Source organism: Hyalella azteca, unplaced genomic scaffold (genome assembly GCF_000764305.2).
Source record: "Hyalella azteca isolate HAZT.00-mixed unplaced genomic scaffold, Hazt_2.0.2 contig1873, whole genome shotgun sequence".
In the NCBI taxonomy this organism is placed as follows: Eukaryota; Metazoa; Arthropoda; class Malacostraca; order Amphipoda; family Hyalellidae; genus Hyalella; species Hyalella azteca.
Window position 1 is genome coordinate 16164 of NW_025932169.1, and position 19028 is coordinate 35191.

At 38.4% G+C, this 19028-nt stretch overlaps 2 protein-coding genes across 3 annotated transcripts; one reads left to right on the top strand and one right to left on the bottom strand.

Moving 5' to 3' along the window:
• Positions 1-1657: 1657 nt before the first annotated feature.
• LOC125179084 lies at positions 1658-3556 on the bottom strand. Its single transcript, XM_047884237.1, has 4 exons — positions 3257-3556; positions 2709-2852; positions 2044-2180; positions 1658-1876 (listed from the first exon to the last, which is right to left on the bottom strand). Exons 1-4 carry the CDS (start codon positions 3542-3544, stop codon positions 1720-1722), a joined length of 726 nt encoding a protein of 241 aa, XP_047740193.1. The 5' UTR covers positions 3545-3556; the 3' UTR covers positions 1658-1719.
• A 2714-nt stretch (positions 3557-6270) lies between these two features.
• Positions 6271-18886, top strand: LOC108671092. Of its 2 annotated transcripts, XM_047884245.1 has the most exons (10): positions 6271-6424; positions 9397-9549; positions 10290-10692; positions 10853-11009; positions 11142-14430; positions 14518-15259; positions 15771-15933; positions 16374-16477; positions 17021-17103; positions 17741-18886. In XM_047884245.1, the coding sequence occupies exons 1-10, from the start codon at positions 6405-6407 to the stop codon at positions 18042-18044; spliced, it is 5418 nt and encodes a 1805-aa protein (XP_047740201.1). In that variant the 5' UTR covers positions 6271-6404; the 3' UTR covers positions 18045-18886. The 2 variants fall into 2 exon arrangements, with proteins under 2 accessions (XP_047740201.1, XP_018014060.1); XM_018158571.2 differs by having other exon boundaries at positions 11142-15259.
• The last annotated feature ends 142 nt before the right edge of the window (positions 18887-19028 follow it).

Here is a 19028-nt window from a genome sequence, read left to right on the forward strand (position 1 = left end):
ACAGTGCAGTGATGAAGCCAGGAGAACCACTTTAGCGACGAAATTAAGGCCGCGAGTTGGCACCGAACCAACACTGAAGCCGGATTGCATACAGAACCAATATAGTGTTCATGCGGCGCTGTCAGCGATGACATACCGGTAGAAAATCTGTTATTTTGGTAGTTGCTTTATTACGGCAGTCTCATTTATTAACTATAAAGCAGCCCTGCCTGCGGTACCTGCTCACAGATAGTTTTATGTTCGACATTCTCAATTCAGACACACGTAAAAATATAATTTTTTTATCATGGAATTGAGCGTTATGTAATGATTTGTATCATATAATTCATATATAACAGCATTAATGTTTGAGGTGAATTACCTAAAATATTCACATAAGTTTCCAAAAAAAAATCATTTACACTCCACAAAAATTCTGCGTTGCAAATTCTGTTGGTTAACACGCACAATTGAGCTGCTGCTTCACACTCACCGCGACTTCAGGAATATTTGAGCGGACTTCATGACCTGCACCTTCACATTCTATCAATTTGTTCTTGAAAATTAAAGATCTTAGCGTAAATAATTTGTTCATTTGAACATTTTTAAATTAAACAAAAACCTGAAACTAAACGGAAACTAAACACTGAAACCTCTGAAGCTACACTATACACAAACCATTCACGATTAAATTCTCACACTGCGGAAAAAATTGGTTGTTTTCATTCAATTCTCCGAAGGGGCGGAATTTATATAGATTATAGAAGGTAGGATTGTTGACAAAATTCCATTGAAGTCTTTACGGTGGGCCCCCTCGAAAAATTTTTGCAGTCTGGAATTAATTTTTTTTATGTAAACATTTCATCTTCAGCTGAACTCAAATTTCGAAGAGAATGCGAAACTTTCTAAAATCAGACATTCTCGTATTCGACTGTCGAAATTGATGTCGAAGACACTCTCAGTCAGACATATTTGTTCCTAAAATCATTTCCATAAAGCATTCATTATAATCGTTACGTAAAATGGTTTTTTGAGTGTCCACTCGTGAGAGGAAATTTTCTGACCACCACTCCATGGCAGTATATCGCTTCTCACGTGACTGTGGGTTTATCTAGATTATTTTCCATTTGAATCCTTTGAAATAAGTTGTTACTTTTTTCGTAAATTGGAGAAATGATTACAGATTAAAACATTATCGTTGTATATGTAGAATTTGGATGCAGCACGATGCTTAAGGTCAGCTGTCATCTGCAAATTAATTAATTAATTAATTAAGTCTTGTCAATTAACGCTCGCCGCTGGTCTCCCAAACGTTTCCAATGAAAAAATTGTGTTTTACTTAGGATTTCTTTGCTGTAAAAGTCTTGACTATATTTAGGCAAGATAATGAAACAAATATAAATTTAATATTGCTAAAGATTATATTTATTTTGCCTACCCCATACAATGGTACAGAAGAAAAACTATATATCCTAACATCTGGCGATTGTTATGGCGCCTTCAGGAGTGAGAAGATTATTTTATGTTGTGAATAGATGTGAGCTTTCACTTGATGTACCCTTTAGAAGCAATGGAACTATCAAAGGAAATTAATTTTTCTCGAGTCTCACAATTGAATAATTATTCAGGCTGTAGGCTAAGTTGCATCAATAAGGAGATAAAATTTAGAAGATTACCTTATTATACATGTAAATATGGTCGTCATAGGAATAAACATATAAATCAGTGGTATTTGGAGACTTAGCCCGAACTCGAAGGCGAATAACAGCGATCAAAGTAGCTTAGTCCCTCGGGCCAAACAAAATCCTGGATTGAATACTGCGGTTGGAGCTGCAGCATCAGCACGAAGACCGAGATGACGATGTTCAGTTGTCGGGTCATGGAGCTGCTGCCCAACCTGCACACCCAGGCAAAAATTTGATTTTCTTGGACATCATCGGTTGTTAGTGATCATTTTTCGAAGCAGTTTGCACACTTTTTTTGTTATTTACTTCTAAATGGGCAATTATTTGTACTAGTTAATAAATTAACATTATTATTGGTGAGGAACATCTACCCACACACCTCTTCATACCCCAGACCTCAACCTCAGCAGGCTGCGCCTCCACTCTCGTCAGCAAAACCTGTAGCGGCTCTCGTACGTCATCCGTCAACATAGGACTATGTAAGATCTCTGATAGCGCGAACGCTAAGCCCATGTGCTGTAGAAAAATAGAACTTCAGATCTTAAACCTCACGCCTACATGATTGTTTTGCTTAACGCCTTTGGAAAACTATCATATACTTTAACGAAAGCAAAGCAATTGAACATGTCTTGGAAGTATGCGACACTGTATTCATAAATTAAACGCCTTCAAGTTGCAAGTAATTTTATAGGAAGTCATGGCCTATGGATAGTCTTGATCTTGATCTTTACACATCCTCAGGATCAACAAAAATGTTATATCGCCAATATATGATAAGTTTCGAGCAGAAACGGTGCCGGATACAGTAGAATTCATATGAATTTAGTAGAATACATAGTAGAATTCATATTTTATTTCAGCCATCTAAAGCTTAACATGCGAAAATTAAGTAATTTTTATCCAAACACACATTCAAGTAAAAATTAGAAAACTATGGTGCAACAATTTCTAAAATCAATAACAACGATTCCCTTTTTACTTGCTGAGTGAACTTGCCGAGTTATAGATGGCCTCTCCTGCTTTGCAAATTCGTGCGAGTCGCACCAAGAGTTCGATCATGAAGATGAGCGTGCAGACGAAAAGCGGAAGGCACTCGCTACTCTGCTGGTAGGTGGTGATTGTGACCAAGTAAGACATCATTTGCGCTGTGAAGAGAATCAAGCGCACGAACGTGGTTCTTCGGAAAATCTGCGAAAATAAGGTAAATTTTAAAATTTGAATGAAAAAGTAAAGGTACTAATAATAATGGGCAGGGTGCCCCAGTGGTTACAGTTCAGAGTACCAAGATTGGCGCAGAGAGGCGCGAAGCAGAATTTGAATCAGTACGTGAGTTGTGAGTTCGAGACCGCAACAAGCTGTGGATGTTCTACGATGTTAAGAATCGGCTACAGGCTTATGGCCTAATAAACGCTGAAACCGCTATTATTATTATTATTATTATTATTATTATTATTATTATTATTATTATTATTATTAAAACAAAATCACCTGATTAATTTTATTTTCATATTATTTCAACTCTATAATTGATTGGGTGAAATTATGAGTAACCTGCAATAAATTCAACAATTTACTAGAGCGTAATCACTGACCGAGTTGTGAAAGAATAGAAGTTTCTTCAGACTAATCCAATGAGTCGCAAGTTCTGTAACGTAGTCCTGAGACCACAAAGTCTGCGATCGAACTTGTTCCTCCAGAGTTTGATACCCGGCGTTGATAGACCAAATGAATATACTCAAGTACACGTCTTGTAACACTGGTAAGAAAGTGCTAAGAAACACCGACGGCATAGCGTAATATCTGAGGCTTTTCGGAAGCAGCATGCACAGAGGCACGGCAAGAACGCTCGTAATGAAAACCATGATTGCAAATTGAACCATAAATGAATTATACCGTTTCACTTTTATGACGCTTAGAGCTGCCAAATAACGCGCCATGCGGTGACGGTGATAGAGTGACGATAACGTCATTTGCAGAATATAAACGAACGCTAATATGGTCGGCAGGACCATCACAACGTACCAATATGGACACGTTTCTTTCGCGATAAACCAAACATAGATGCCAAATCCGCAAATTGCGTTTATGATGACTGCAATGCTGAAAAATACTCGGGTCCTGCTCGTTTTGAATTTTTTCTCTTCGTATTTATCGATGACATGAATTCCAAAAATTGCTGATAAATTGAACATGTACTGGAAAGAAGCAGAAATGTTCAAATGGTCTTTGTTGATATCGTTCCCCGGACGAATGCCAACATCTAACCAGCGAGGTCGACGACTTCGAGTTTTTGAGGCGTTTACCTTCCCACGGTTGTTCGGATTTTTGGGGCCGTTGTTACTCATGTTTCCTAAATCTACGAAGTACTTGGCACTACGCAACATGAACAATTTAAATGAAACAACAAATTCAGTCATTTTCTGACCACAAGTTGTTGCCAGCACACAAACCACTGAATATCCAGCAGGTAAACGACGAGTCGGACATCATACTGGAGTATCGACACCACAAGAGGCATACAGCTTATCTATTGCATCAACAATAAACAAGCTAATGCAGCAGCAGACAACTGCTGAAGAGCTGGATGGTGTAGAAGACTAATATGCGCGATGAATATACACGAGTTCTTCCTCGTCTCAGCCTCTCATGTGTCAATTTTAATTTTGTTACTTATTATATTCGGTTGTGTATTGTGAATATATTTACATTTGTAATACATGTTTTAATTTTCAGCAATTTGATAATATTTTAATGTTACTGTACATTTGATTAACATAACAAAACAGTGATGTCGGCGCTAAGGAGTAGGCCTGATGAGGCCTGTCGCCGATTCTTTTCCTTTTCGTGCCTTGTTCACAGAAGATCTAAAATCGTGTCATTTGACGGGATCTTTTCAAGACTGACGGTAATTTGAAATAGCTACCAAACATCCACCGGGTTCGATATGGTGCTAGGCATTTCAAGTCTGAACACATATTTACCATTATCTAGTCTGTTCTTGAACGCGTTCATACTCGGAGCGCCTTTATCTGTCACTATCAGTGCATGAAACACTAGTTCATAGGTGCAAAATCTAAATTAAATCTGGTCAAAGTGACAAAAGTGATCTATTGACGCGTTTCAAATAATTATTAAGTTTTTATGCGTTGAAATGTTACCTAAGATGATTGAATGCCTACAAGGTTTGTAATAATTATTCTGTCAGCTAAATTTTCAACGTGTCATTGTCGATATGTATTATGTATTAAAATCACTGATATGTAATATTAATCGATATGTATTAGTAATGTTAATGTTGATATGTATTAACGTAACGTAATGTTGTCGATATGTATTAACATTACTGAATTTGCTTAAGAACCTCTAATAACACTTAAGTATCCGCCCATAGACAGACGAAATTAATTTTTTTGTGCAATTTAAAAGGCTACTTTTGGATCAACAACCTTCATGGTTGTGTATTCCTCCAGTGGGCAAAGCCAACACCATCATACGTGGTAATGAGTTAGCTGATCACGCTAATAACTTAGGCAAGGTACTTATGGCTTCTACCATGCAGTTGAGTAATCTGATATTCTTCGCTGATTTTTCATTAGTTTTTGTCTCAGTAAAAGGATGATTGGTCTCCCATTGTATGTGAGCATGAATGGAGAAAAGATTACTTGTTAGGTCTGGTCCGTGAATTATTGTGCTGGCCCGTCTTCGTGTAGAGCACGCGGGGAAAACTTCTATCTGTACTAATAGTCTACAGATCCATGTCTGATTAATCATTGTAGAACGCTTGAATTGTTGAGTAATCAAACGAAAAATTCTTGAATACCTGAGGCCGCATAAATGATGCGTGTCAACTTATGAGAAGGAGTCTACACAGCATAAGCATACGGACACCGACAATGCGTCCATTGCAGAGTATTGACGACCAAGAAAAACAGAGATAACATTTTGAAGTCATTAATCATCGTTCGCACAAGTATTGACCGAATGATGTAATGGGCAGCTTGAAACCAGGAGTTTAATTGAAATACGTTCGAAACTGATAACGCTCTGGAAAGTATAAAAAGAAAACTACCAATAATTGCCACAGTCAGATGCGACGAGTGACCGAGTGACCTGTGTAATGTCATTTACAACAACTCCGAGAAGTTATCATCGTAATCAATTTTCACTGATATATGCAATATGCTATCAGAGATGAGTGGCCCAGTGGTTACAGTTTATAATACCAAGGTTCGATCAGTGGGTTGAGGGTTCGAAACCTTAACACGCTGAAATAATTCCATGAGGTCTTGAGTCCTCAACACGTGAGATTTGGCCTATTAAACAATGAAACCACAATTGAATTGAAGTAAATTTTTACATCATTTGATAGTTATTCTAAATTTTCCATACATCTATCAATTATTTCAAGTTATGTTATGTCCATACCCACCACCCGACTCTCTGAAAAATAACTGAACTTACATAATTGTACAGTTTATGAAAGTTTTTGAATAAATAACAAGTCATCGTTCATAGCTGTTTTGTTTCATGGTCATAGCATGTTTTGTTTATTTTTAAGCAAATCATTGAAATCGGCTGCGACTGACAGTGGCGGATAGGTCGCGACGTCCGGATAGTCGTAAAATCGTAGGCATGCAAAATAGAAGCAAGTCATAATTTAAAAAATAAATTCTGAAGAGAATATAATCCTCTTAGAATTTGTTTAAATTGGTAATGAAAATAAAGTAAACTTTTGCAAACATGTTTCCTGCTGCTTTTTGGTGAGTAATGCCTAAGTTAATTGTTGTAATGATCATCGTAGACTCGTAGTAGTATTAGCCTTATACCCTTATGCCTTATTGCCAACCCTTATGCCTTATTCCCATAATCTGAATAGGTATGGATCTAGCCTAGGTGTACTAAAAAAAGTTACACTGCAGTTGTTTCCCCACACTCGGAGTCTGAGACTAGGCTAAAACACAAACTAGTGTAACTGTGTAAAAACTAGAAAATTGAATATTTTGATATGGATAATATTGAAATTTTGCTGCAAATTTTTATATTGAAAAATATGCATTTAAAATCATTTGGCTACCTACCTACTTCAACTTGAGTTGTGAGGCTGAGGGAACTGGGAAGTGATGTTTCCTTGTCACTTTTTTTAGTGTGTACTGTGTAGTGCCTATTTCAGTATTTGGAATATTAAGCAGAAGTTTCCTAAAATGAAGGATAAAAGCAATGAGTGTCGAGTGATTTTGAAATTGCCATTGAATTTGAATATAGACCATATTTCTTATTTTTTACTAAAGAAATGAGGAAATGGTCATTGAAACAGGTAAAATTGACGAGATTCACAGCTTTTTTTTGTCTGATTCATTGGTGGCCTCAGCATGAGACATATAGGCAATAGAGAGTAGGGCTGTGGGAGTGGGAGCCATTTAAAGTTAGAAGCCAGGAATTTACATTTTTGGGCTCAATTAACACAGGGCTGGAAAAGTCCTTTTTTTTCTGAAATATTGCAGCTCTAATATCATATAATTTCAGTAGATATGAAATCTTGTGGCTTGCATGTCATAAATTTTTGTTTGATTGAAAAATCGCGGTTTGTACTTCGCAAATATGTCATTTCATAAAATTTTTAACTTCAGCAATCCGCATTGCTTTACCGTTCCTGCCAAAATATCCTGCAGAAAAAACGTAAACATTGTAGGGTAAACAAATCAACTAAACGATTTGTTGAAGATCATGCATAGTTGCGGTCTTGTCAAAGTGGTCAGACTGCATTAACATGTGTTCAACTTACAGTAAAGACCAAACTCACCAAAGACAAAAGATATTGTTGCTGTTTGATTATTTTAGGGTAAAATTAGAGATTTGGGGTAACACATGCAATCATGCATGGACTTTGTAAATAAATTTGCACTTTGTAAATGGCTTTTCATGGCCAAGATATTGAATTCACTGCTCAAAGAAATAAATCACGGCTGGCAAATCCATAAAACCAGGGCCAAAAAATTCAGTCACGGCTTGCCAAGTAGATATATTCCATGCCTGAATTAACAAAGGTGCTCAACTCAATTATTGTGACAGGCCATAGTATCTTTCGTGAAAATTAACTTGTCATCTGAGAATAATTGCAAAAATTTGCATTACAAAACTTGTTCTCTGTCTCTGATATGGTTTGAACTTCTTCTGTCAACTCTCAAACCCAGTAACTACCTATATTGTAAAAAAATGTACAAATGTTTTCCAATCCAACCAATTTGTTACAGGTTACACAGTTACACTTGTAGTTTCTAAGTAGAAAATGGAGATGCGAGTTGACCAATGAGAATACGCAATAAAAAAATTAATGAAATCCCAACCAGGATGATTGTGCAGAATTTTCCAGATATCATAAGTAAAGAGATCATTTTTCTTGTGCCTACTGAAAAATGTTGACAAAAATTTGCATTTTTTACTAACTTGTATCAAAAAAAGTTGTCAAAATCAGAGAAATGAACTATGGATGATATTAAAGCATAGGCATTTTCTTCTCATTTACAGGTGGCTGGTGGCTTCTGACTGATTTTTCAATTTGCATTTCTATGTTTTTGTATTGCAACTGCCACAAAAAGCTACTTCAATCCAAGCTCCTAACACCTCCATGCAGGAAGTGCTCAAACATTCCAAGATCATTGAAGATAAATCAGCATCAAAATTTGTGTTATAAAATGATAAACATATGCCTCTAAATATCTCTCCTTCTCCCTCTTACATACTTGTGATGTTGTGGGCCTACAAATTTAACCTTGACAACACAATGCAAAAACACTGCAATGTGGTTCAAGCAGAAATATGTCACATGAATTAAGAGAGAAATATAATCTTCATTATTTTTGTAATCTGTTTTATTAAAAATTTTGGCCTTAAATGCATCAAAAGTAAGCACCAGTTATGGCATTTATCTTTCATGCACATAAAAGGTGTAACTCATTGAGCAAGCTTGAGCCATTTGAGTCACCATTCCATTAAAAAAATCAAGAAATATTTGTATTTGTTATAGGTACACAATTTACTTACCATGAATGCTATCTATAATTATTCTTGAATGTTTTCAATTTAAGAATAAAGACAAAAATCCTATATTATGATTCACTGAATACAAAAAAAAAATTAAATTTATTTGCATAGTCACAGCTTTTTATTATTAGGTTCAATATTATCATGCTATGTTTGCCAAGACTGCCATGGGACTTGGTGTTCTATACCATGGGATGAAATTATTCTACCAATGAAATTATTCTACTATAAGCTCTCAGAGCCTATCTTTAAACAATCTGGGTATGGCTGGTTTAATGCCAAAATATTTTCCTTTACAAGCTATGGCTGGATTTTTATTTCTAAGTTTATCCAGTTAATTGATTTAGTCAATGACAGGACAGGAACATTCTGCCTGAAGTTACCCGTAAATGAGCCAAAACTGCCAGTGCCAATGAACTGAATTGGTAATCCTTATCTCTCTAGTGACTTTCTTGGTTCCTATGCCACAATTTTTGGTCAATTTTAAAATCTTGATGCTCTTGGCTTGGCTAATGAGGGTTGGCTAATGAGGGTTGAACTGAAAAATTAGGACAAGCCTCTTTCTTATGGTAATAATTATGGCATCCTACTTAGATAAATTAATTTTTTTAACTTTTTCTGAGAGTGATTGTTATTGCTACTGATTTGCTCGAGTTCATCGTGATTTTTCTTATGTCATTTTTCTCTACAGGGATGTGAAGCAAAAGGAGTCAACGGGAAGACTCCCTCTGAGCCGAGGAATGAAATGGCAGCGCATTGAGGACGTTCCCAATGCTGACCAGGAGGCTGTGGTTCGATATGTCATCAAAGACAAGCTCATAGGGAAGCCTGTCTTCAAAAGAGTGTTGGTTTACTTTGAATTTTATTTTTAACTTAATCAAACAGTTCTGTGCCATGGCGCCATGGAGATAATTCTGATACCTAGATTAATCGTTTTTCAATAAAATGAAGGATTTTTCAATAAAATGAAGGCATAAACAAAATTGAATCTAACTATTCTTATATGTGGGAAAGATAAATTTTGAAGGCATCATATGCTTGGAGAAAAGTTGTTACCTATCAGTCAAGTGTTTGGTAGATCTAAAAACATTTGTTAATATCTTCTTCCTAATTTTTACCAAGGAAATTTTATTTTTGCTGTGCATCTGCATTTAAATTCATAAAACTATGCGTTGTAAGAAAATTTAAAATGTTGATTTACTTTGCTTGATGCTTTAAAAAACTGTAGCCAATTGGGTTGCCATACCTAGTTCTTTTACCTGTGTTTTTTTTTACTATTCTTCATTTTGCAGCAATTATTGTTAGATTGTGCTAACCTAATTTACAAAATTTCTCTGTCATTATTAAACACATTTATTTCAAGTTCAATTTTTTTTATTTTGAATTGTCTCTTTTGAAACAATGTTCAACTAATAGTCTGTCCAAGATACCTTTGAATCTTAAATTCCTGTTCAACTTACCGTAATTATAAAAAATTCAAATTACTTAGTGATGTACTTTAATGTCCATTTGCAGATTATGATTTTTCATATAAATTAGTAATCAACCTATTAACGTGCTTAAGAATGTATGTATTCATTGCAGAGATCTTGTAACCCATGGAAAAGTGGTCTTCTTTGCTCAATCATCAACCCAGGTCAAGTCTGAGAATTCTATGCTGCCAAGTATTTTGCCAGTAAACTATAGAAATATTTCCCATGACCTCAAAACCTCCTCCAAAGAAGCTTCACTTTCTAAAAAAAGTTCTTCCAAACATAACAATGGATACGTTTCTTCTGTATCAACAAATGACAGCACCCAGATTGCAACTGCTCATGAGGCATCTTTCCCTTCCATGTCGACTATTTCAGTCGATTGTCTCGTCCAGATCTTGATAGAATTCAATGGCATCAAGAGAGGCCTGGACACAATGTGGCGTCATATGGGAGTTGAGACCAACAGAGGTCTATGTTTGTATCCTGAGGAAGCCATGTTCCTCATGCAATCAGTAAGTTTTAACTGAAAAAAGTACTATTGAAATTTGTTCTTAATTTTTTTTCATAATCATGCCAAGAAATACCTACTTCATGGTAAATTTTAACTGAAAAAAAAACTTTGTTCATAACACGTATTTTAGATTCCACATCTTTAAATGGAAATTTTTACAGGGAGAATTTCAAGCGTTATCTCCAGGTCTACATCGACTAAGCGTGCAGCATTTGTTAACTCTGAGCAAGTCACCATACTGCCTCTTCAGGGTCTACTGCAAACTCAGCGGCTTTGCCCTCAAACCTGTTCGACATCAGCCCCATGTAGGATTTACAGGTACAAAGTGTCTCGGTAATCCTCAATAGTACTTTCAAATCCTTACCTGAACAAATCACCACTATTAATTTTCACACAAGCTAAGATTTAAAATCAATTTCATAATGAGTTGTAATTTTTTTTCATCTATAGATTATGAGCGCAAAATCAAGCTTGATCAGCATAGCAGTTCCTCCAAAGCCATATCCAAGAAGAAGTCTCTCAAGCACAAAGAATTAATGGGCCCTCCTGCATCTGTAGAAAACCATATTCCTCCTGAAGTTTCTACTCCAGTAGACGTGATCGCTGCATGCAAGCTGGAGCCGTCAACTAGTCCTGTTACCGACGACTTACTGGATAAGGAAATGATGGAATTTTACTCTAGTCTAGGCGCCGAGTTCAAGGCCGAAGTTCAATTCAAAGAAGACAAAGAGGATGAAAATAGTTTGCCTGAGGTAGCTGAATTAAGTGAAGAATGGCTTCTCGAGTACGAAGAGAGCAAACAAAATATATTGAAGGGTCTTGCCTCTATGGACCCATACTCAAAGATATGTACTATTAGAAAAGATGATAATTTTCTCCCTAGGTCATTCAAAGTACTTACTAAGGATTACGTTTTGCATGTTGACGATTTATACAGCTCTTATAATGTACGAAGACATTTTCCACCTCAAAGTTCTAAATCTACCAAGAATCAAAATTTTGATTACCATAATTGGAACCTGCAGACAACTACACAATTTGACAGTGATAGCGAAAAATCTGAGATACTTGATAGTGACATAGAAACGAGCAGTTCAAGTGACAGTGAAAGTGTGAGTTCTCTGTCTGACACCGAAGATGTGAGTTACCAAGGCTGGTATATAGACTGGAACAACATTGTTTACATGAAACGCGTCATTGGTGACGAGGAAGTTACGATAAAAGAATGTCCTAAAAAAAATTCCACAAGCAAGCGAAGCTTATCTTCTAGTGAAGATTCTTCAAGTGATGATGAAAAAAGGAGCAAAATTGCAAAATTTGAAAAGTCGACACCCAACTCGTTTGCATGTGCCACTAGAAATGAATCTAGACATGACGCCAGTGTAGTCTCTAATGACTGTGATATTTCTCAGACTAAACACATGAATTACGATGTACCTGATATACCTCGAACTGTACCTATACCTTCAAAAAGTTCTCCGTCAAGTCATCAATCAGATGATTCTAGTAGCTCTGACTCTACTAGTATTGCAAGTAGCAGTAGTAGTGGTTCTAGTAACGATGAAAACTTACCGTCTCCACGCACACCTTCATTAGTTAATCAAAACACAAGCAAAAGTGTTCTACCTCCTGAAAATGCTCAGGAGAAAGCAGAATTTTCCAGAGCAGCAGAAAAATTCTTAATGGATTTTGGCAAATCTCTAGAAGAACAAGGTTGCCTTATTCCTTGCTTAGAAAAGCTACCTCCCACACGATGTTCTTTGGAGGCTGAGAAAATGTTGCCCAACGGGATCGATGCATCTTACGGTAATAGAGAGATACAGAATCCTTCTGGTAGTTCATTTACATCTTCGCCTTGCCCTCCTTTGCAACAATATTCTAATTCAGAGAATAATTATGTCGACCCGGCAGTTGATTCAGTTTTGTCGCTTATAGCTTCTGTTAAAAATAAAACGGACTGCGCTAATAAGCAGTCTAAGAGTTTGTCTGACCCTCCAGTTCTGGCGCCCATATCCAATCCTCCAAAAAGATTACAAGAAAGTCCAAGTCATTTACATTCCCTTGTTGCGAGTAAAGTCTCACCACCTATTCGTCCTAAAGAAATAAATGCAAGCCCGTTACATTCCTTTCAAAAAGAACCAACGAGCAGCCATCCGATTGCGGGTCAACTAATGAGAGAGGCGCCACCTGCGAGATCTAAAGGTTTTGTCAATAAGTGCGACACAAGCCCGTCTGCTCGCCTCACTCGCACGATGATAAACAATAGCTGGCGACTACGAGTGAAGGCTCAACTGACCAGCTCGGAGGGCGCAACCCGAGAAATATGCAGTGTGCCTAGCCTGGCGGAGAGACTGGAGGAGGAACAAGCTGTTGAGGATGACCTAAGAACTTCGTTGGCACTGAAGAAACACTTGCCTTATCGTCGTACTGATTCTTTGGAAGATAACTATGCAGATGACTGCGGTGTAGAATCTCCCTCATCTTTTACGAATAAGAAAAGGAAGAAAAGATTATCTGGCCGAGTACGTGGTAGCGGTAGGAGTGAAAGCAATACGTGTGTAGGATCCAGCGCAGGCAATGTTGTTGATATGTCGCCTAACGGTCTATTACGTGTGAGTATCATGAACAATCACATCGCAAAAGGAAATATCACGAATACCTTGCTAAATCGTTTGGATGATGAAAACTTAGAGTTCATGCGCACAAGTTCAGCATTTCGCGAAAATGACCTAAATGACACCAGCTTTCGCGGCGACAATCGCAGGACTGGTGTGTTTATTAACCCTAGTGTTCTTGCCAAAGGTAGAATGGCTCCAACAAAAAATCTTGCAGACGTTCGTGCAAAATATGAGAGCAATGCCAGAGATCAAGCACACATTGACATGGAAGGATTAACAAGCGTTAAAGAACCAAATAATTGTCTGCCAGCAAGAACATTTGAAAATAATAAGGTATCATCTCGTCAGAGTATAAAGTGTTCGTTGAGCAATCGTCTTAACGAGAAATATTGTGAGCCTAATTCGTCCACTCGGTGCATAGATTATTCACATACCGAGTTCGATAATGGTGAGCCTCGAGATGGTCAGATTTGGCAAGATCGCCATGATCCAGTGAAAGAGTTGGGCCTTCCAGAGGATGTTCCTGACATGCCAGACCGCCACAGCCAAACTGGACTGATCCGACACGGGCGAGATGGTTTCCAGTGTCGAGGTCGAGGAAATGATCTTCATCTCTCTAGGCGAGAAAATCAAGCTCAATTTCACGGGCGAGAGGATGATCTCGAATTTAGCGAGCGTGGAAATGATTTCCAGTTGCGCTGGCGCGGGGATGATTTCCCATTGCGCGGGCGTGGAAATGATTTCCATTTCCAGGGGCTTGGACATCAACAAAATAGTTCATTTCATGGGCGAGGAAACAATAGCCAATTGCGTGGGTGCGGAAACTATGCCCTGGTTGAGGGGCGTCTCATGGATTATTCGTTTCGTGGTCAAGGAACCGAACGATCTTCCTGGAGACACGACCGAGACGTCACAAGTGGAAACAGTCCACGTGGTATAGATGGCCAGCGTAGCAATGGCCGCGGTCACTGCAACGAATTCAGTCGTAATACTTCCGATGAGGAGGATATCGAGCGTAGTGGGTATCAAGGAAATGATTCCGCTTCGGCCCAAGCCAGATCAAATCAAACCACTACCGACTGCCACGGCGATGGTAAAGATGTTCTTGATTTCAGATACGATGAGCTACGCGACAGCTACCACAGCTTCAGTTCTGCAATTCGTGCTCAAGCTGAAGGAGGTAATCGTGACTCTATAGGTAATCTCATTGATTATAGCAGTGCTGGGGGTGGCAAAATTAAGAATATGAATACAGTTGACGGCCGTGGTGGTTACAACAACGCAGTGGATGGACGTGATGGTTGCAACAACACGGTTGGCGGTCGTGGTAAGTATAGAAATATTGTTGGTGGTCGCGGTGGTTGCGGAAACGCTTTTGATGGCTGGAGTGGTTACGGAAACGCTGTTCACGGTCGTGGTGGTTACAACAACACTGTCAATGGCCGGGTTGATTACAGCAACGCTGTTCATGGTCTTGATAGTTACGGGAAAGCTATCAACGAACGTAACAGCAACTTCAATTCTAAAGGCATCGATTGCGATAACGATGGCCGCGGTGGATATGGCAACGCTTTCGACGGCCGTGGTAATTACGGAAACTCTGTTGATGACCGCAAGGATCGTGGTAACTTGGAAGCGAGAGGCGCAAGTAGCTTCAAAAATGTCAGCAGTAGCTCGCGAGATGGGCGCCCCTACAGCACCTTGAGACACGGCAACACCGAGGGTTACGGCAGCAACACCGAAGGGCGCGGCAGCAGCACCGACCGTCCTGACATCACCTTGGGGCACGACAACAACACCACGGGACACGGCAAAAACACTGTGGGACAAATCGACAACCGGGACCACGGCAGCAGCACCGCGGCGCGCGGCAATGCCAGACAGCAACAGCGGCATCAGCAGCAGCGCTACAGGCAGGCCTTCCGAGCCCAGGAGAGCGCGCTCGACCAGGTAATTTTCCCTTTTTTTAACTTAGTTATCATTCTAAATATTTCCTTATTTTCATGGACTAAAAATGGGGTCTTTTCCATAACATTATATGATCTAATATAGTAGTTTCCATTCTAAAAATTTTTTTTATTTTTATAGACTGAAAATGGGGTATTTTTCATTACATTATATGATCTAATATAGTTAACGAATACCATGTAGCTGCCTTTTTTTAGATTTGATATCACTCTACTCACTTGGTATTGTTAATACTCTTCATTTTCGTCTGCAGACTTTAAAGCTCTAGATTCGAATTGTGTACAAAATTCAATCCTAGAATACCTGAGCACCGTCTACAAATTAATTCAAAAGTTAATATAGATGATAGAATATTTTATTTTTCCCAACTATAATCGTGGAACTAATAGCCATTATCCATGTATATGGTATAGAATAAAAAGCATTGTCAAGTAGGAAATTAATTTAATTCTACCATAATTAGAAAAGTTTTAATTTTTGTGAACATTTACAGCGCGTGGTGAGCTCAGTGAAGACCTGGCGTCAGTACCGTCGCGCCGTGGAGGAGCTGGCGCGCGAGGCCTTACGAAGGGCGCCGTCCTGCCAGATCCTCTTCAGCGGGCCCACCAAGCCGCTGCTGGGGCCTGGGCCTCCTGCAGAGGGGCGTCGTCCTATTAGTCAGTCGTTGCAGGGGGATATTGTGTGATAAAATGAAAAAATGGGACCAGCTAAAAATTTTAAGTATTCTCTTCCTATTAGTCAGTCGCTGCACTTCTAAGAAATACAGGGGAAAATTTTGTTATAAAACATAAAAAAGGGATCAATTAAAATTTTAAATATGATTGAAAATCTTCAATTAGAACGGGTTTAAATAAATTGTGCATTAACTCATTACAATAAATGTATTATTTCAGGTATTTATGCGATTGTATTTCATCATTTTTAGCGGTTAGGTTAACGTCTGCACCGTCCGTAGGAGAAGGGCTAAATATTGCTGTGAAATACAGACCCTTCTTAATATTAATTTTGACAAACGGGTGAAATGCTTGTGTATAAATAGCGAGTATTCATCATAGTGTTTTTTATCTCTGTAACTGAACATTTTCACTCACTGCAGAAAAAGTGCAGGAGGCTCTGCAGTGCTCGGAAGCGCCTCTGCTGGCCGAGTGGCTACAGCAGCAGAACCCCACAGCAGGATCAACCAGGGCTTCCTCTCTTAAGGTTCTAGCTTATGCAACATTAATTATTTATTACCAAAATTAAAATTTGTAGTCATTAGTCGCTCTGTATAGTGGATTTTTTAGCGTGTTCAATCCCTGACATGAGTTTAGGTAGATGGTTTTAGCACGAATTAGATGATTTTCATGGTCACGTAGATGACCATGGTTTTCGTGGTCACGTAGTTGACCATGGTTTTCATGGTCACGAGTTTGCATTGATGTCCGAGTGCGCAATTGTGTTAGTATCCGTGATACTCGACACGGCAGTCATTGAGAAGAAACGACTGGCGACCACATTTACGTTGTCCTGGTATTTTTGGCGCTCATTAACCTATTTTAAAATGAGGTTGCTCTGGAGTGTTCGTGTCTGAATTATCACGAAGGCAGGCTGCTCATGCTGTGTAGGCAGGCTGCTCATGCTGTGTAGGCAGCCTGCTCATGCTGTGTAGGCATCCTGCTCATGCTGTGCAGGCAGGCTGCTCATGCTGTGCAGGCAGGCTGCTCATGCTGTGTAGGCAGCCTGCTCATGCTGATATCTGCGCAGGTCGCACTGGATGTCTACGGCGCAGGCAGCGGCTACGGACGCAGCAAGCAACTCTCGCCGAGTCTGCGCGTCGTCTTGCCCATGTACGTCTTCCAAATTTTGATACTTGTAATATTATTTCGAAAAGTTCAATATTATAATAAAGTTATTAAATGACATATGATGATGCATATAACCTTCTGCATGTGCATTTTTGATCGAAGTCAGCATAACTAAAGCTGAAGCAAAGTCGTGATGTTTATTCATATTTTTTAATTAAATTGTCAACTTTTATATACTTACATATTTATTCAATTATTTCGTGCCTTATTTGTTATCTATTCACTCTTATGGTAATTTGTTGATATTTCTTTTATTTGTATAGATTTTCAATTAATCCAATTATAATCAATCAATTATAATTGGATTATAATCCAATTTCAATTAATAGAATTAATTCAATTATAGATTAATACAGGGTGTTTCAGAATTAAGTAACCCTTTTAATTTGTTAATAAATAAAAAACTAAGAACGTTATGAAGTTGAAACTTGTATTAAGTAATAATTTAGCGATTTTATTGCTGTTCCATCAACCACAGGACACGATTAGGCTGCTATATTATTTGTGCATATAATCACGTCTAGCAAGTGATTATTAACTAGAGTGATTGCAATAAGTAACGATACGTAACGATAATGTAATAAGGATATTTTACTAATTATTGTGTTGATGATGACAGGCACGAGGAAGACTTCAGCCTGCTGCAGATGCTGAGACTGCGGCGTCACCACGCGGACGCTCCTCTCGCCCTCGCCACCTACGCTTCGTCCCCCGCCCGCCCCAGGCTTGTCAACTTCCCCTCGTGCGAGGGACGTGCCAGGCTTTTACCCTCTATGGACGACGTGCAGCCCTCAAAAACAAAGAACAAGAGGTTATCTACCTCGGTAGATAAAGATACGAAACCTGGTTTAGATGTGGCAAATCCAAGCCCTGTTGAGGGAAGCCATACTACTCTACCCTCAGTTATGGCCGAGGGTAAATAATTTCCCTCGGTCAAATAGAACGTAAAACCCTCATTGGTCGCGGATAGATCACTTTTCCCTCAATTGAAGTGGGTTCAAAAGATTTCCACTTGACAGTGAAAATATCCAACTTCACGAAATGTGTTAAAATAGTTCGCGTGAAACATTAGTTTTCATAGTATGGGTTGAATTGTTCACGCATAACGTCCATCTTTATAAAATTGGTTGTTGTAGAAGTTGATTCAATTTCTTGGGAAATTCAGATCATTAATGCACCCTGATTTGCGTAGTGTGGGTTACCGACTTCCGCCGTTGGCTGTGATTAGCAAATTAGTAAGAAACGAGTCTGATTCATCGTCTGACTCATCTCGTGCATTTGTTGAATAGTCGTTAGAGGTTGGGTGCTTACATAATCATTTAGAAATCGCTTTACCCTGTGGGAATGCAACGTAATTTTCGATTAAAATTAGAATTGCCTGTTTAATTCCATGATATACATTTTCGCTCATGTTTGAACATTTGTAGCATCACATTCGTTCTCATTTATCTCATGCTAGTCGTTTGTGTTAGGATTTATCCTAATTTAAGTTGTCCCCTTGCCTTTACAAATACGTATTACCACCGATACAATTGAATCAAAGTGCAGATGAAGACGAGCTTAATCCTTCATTACGTTTTTATGCAGCTTGTGTCTACTGAATTTTCTCTTACATATTCTGAAGTCATGTTCTAAATGCATTCCGTGCTCTCGCACAGACATTAGTTAAATTTCGTCTTTGTTTATTGACCATGATACGTTTGAAAAAATGTTTTGGCTTGTATAATCTGTTTTCATTTAATCTTTTAATAAATATATCCTGTTCTCTAATCTAAATANAGTAAAGGAGTGACGTGAACATTCGTATAAATTTAGATCAAGGTTATCGAGTATCTGCGTAATATAGCCGTTGTAATACAGCTGTTCTCGTTCAAATTACAATGCTGATATTACTATCTAAATTGCAG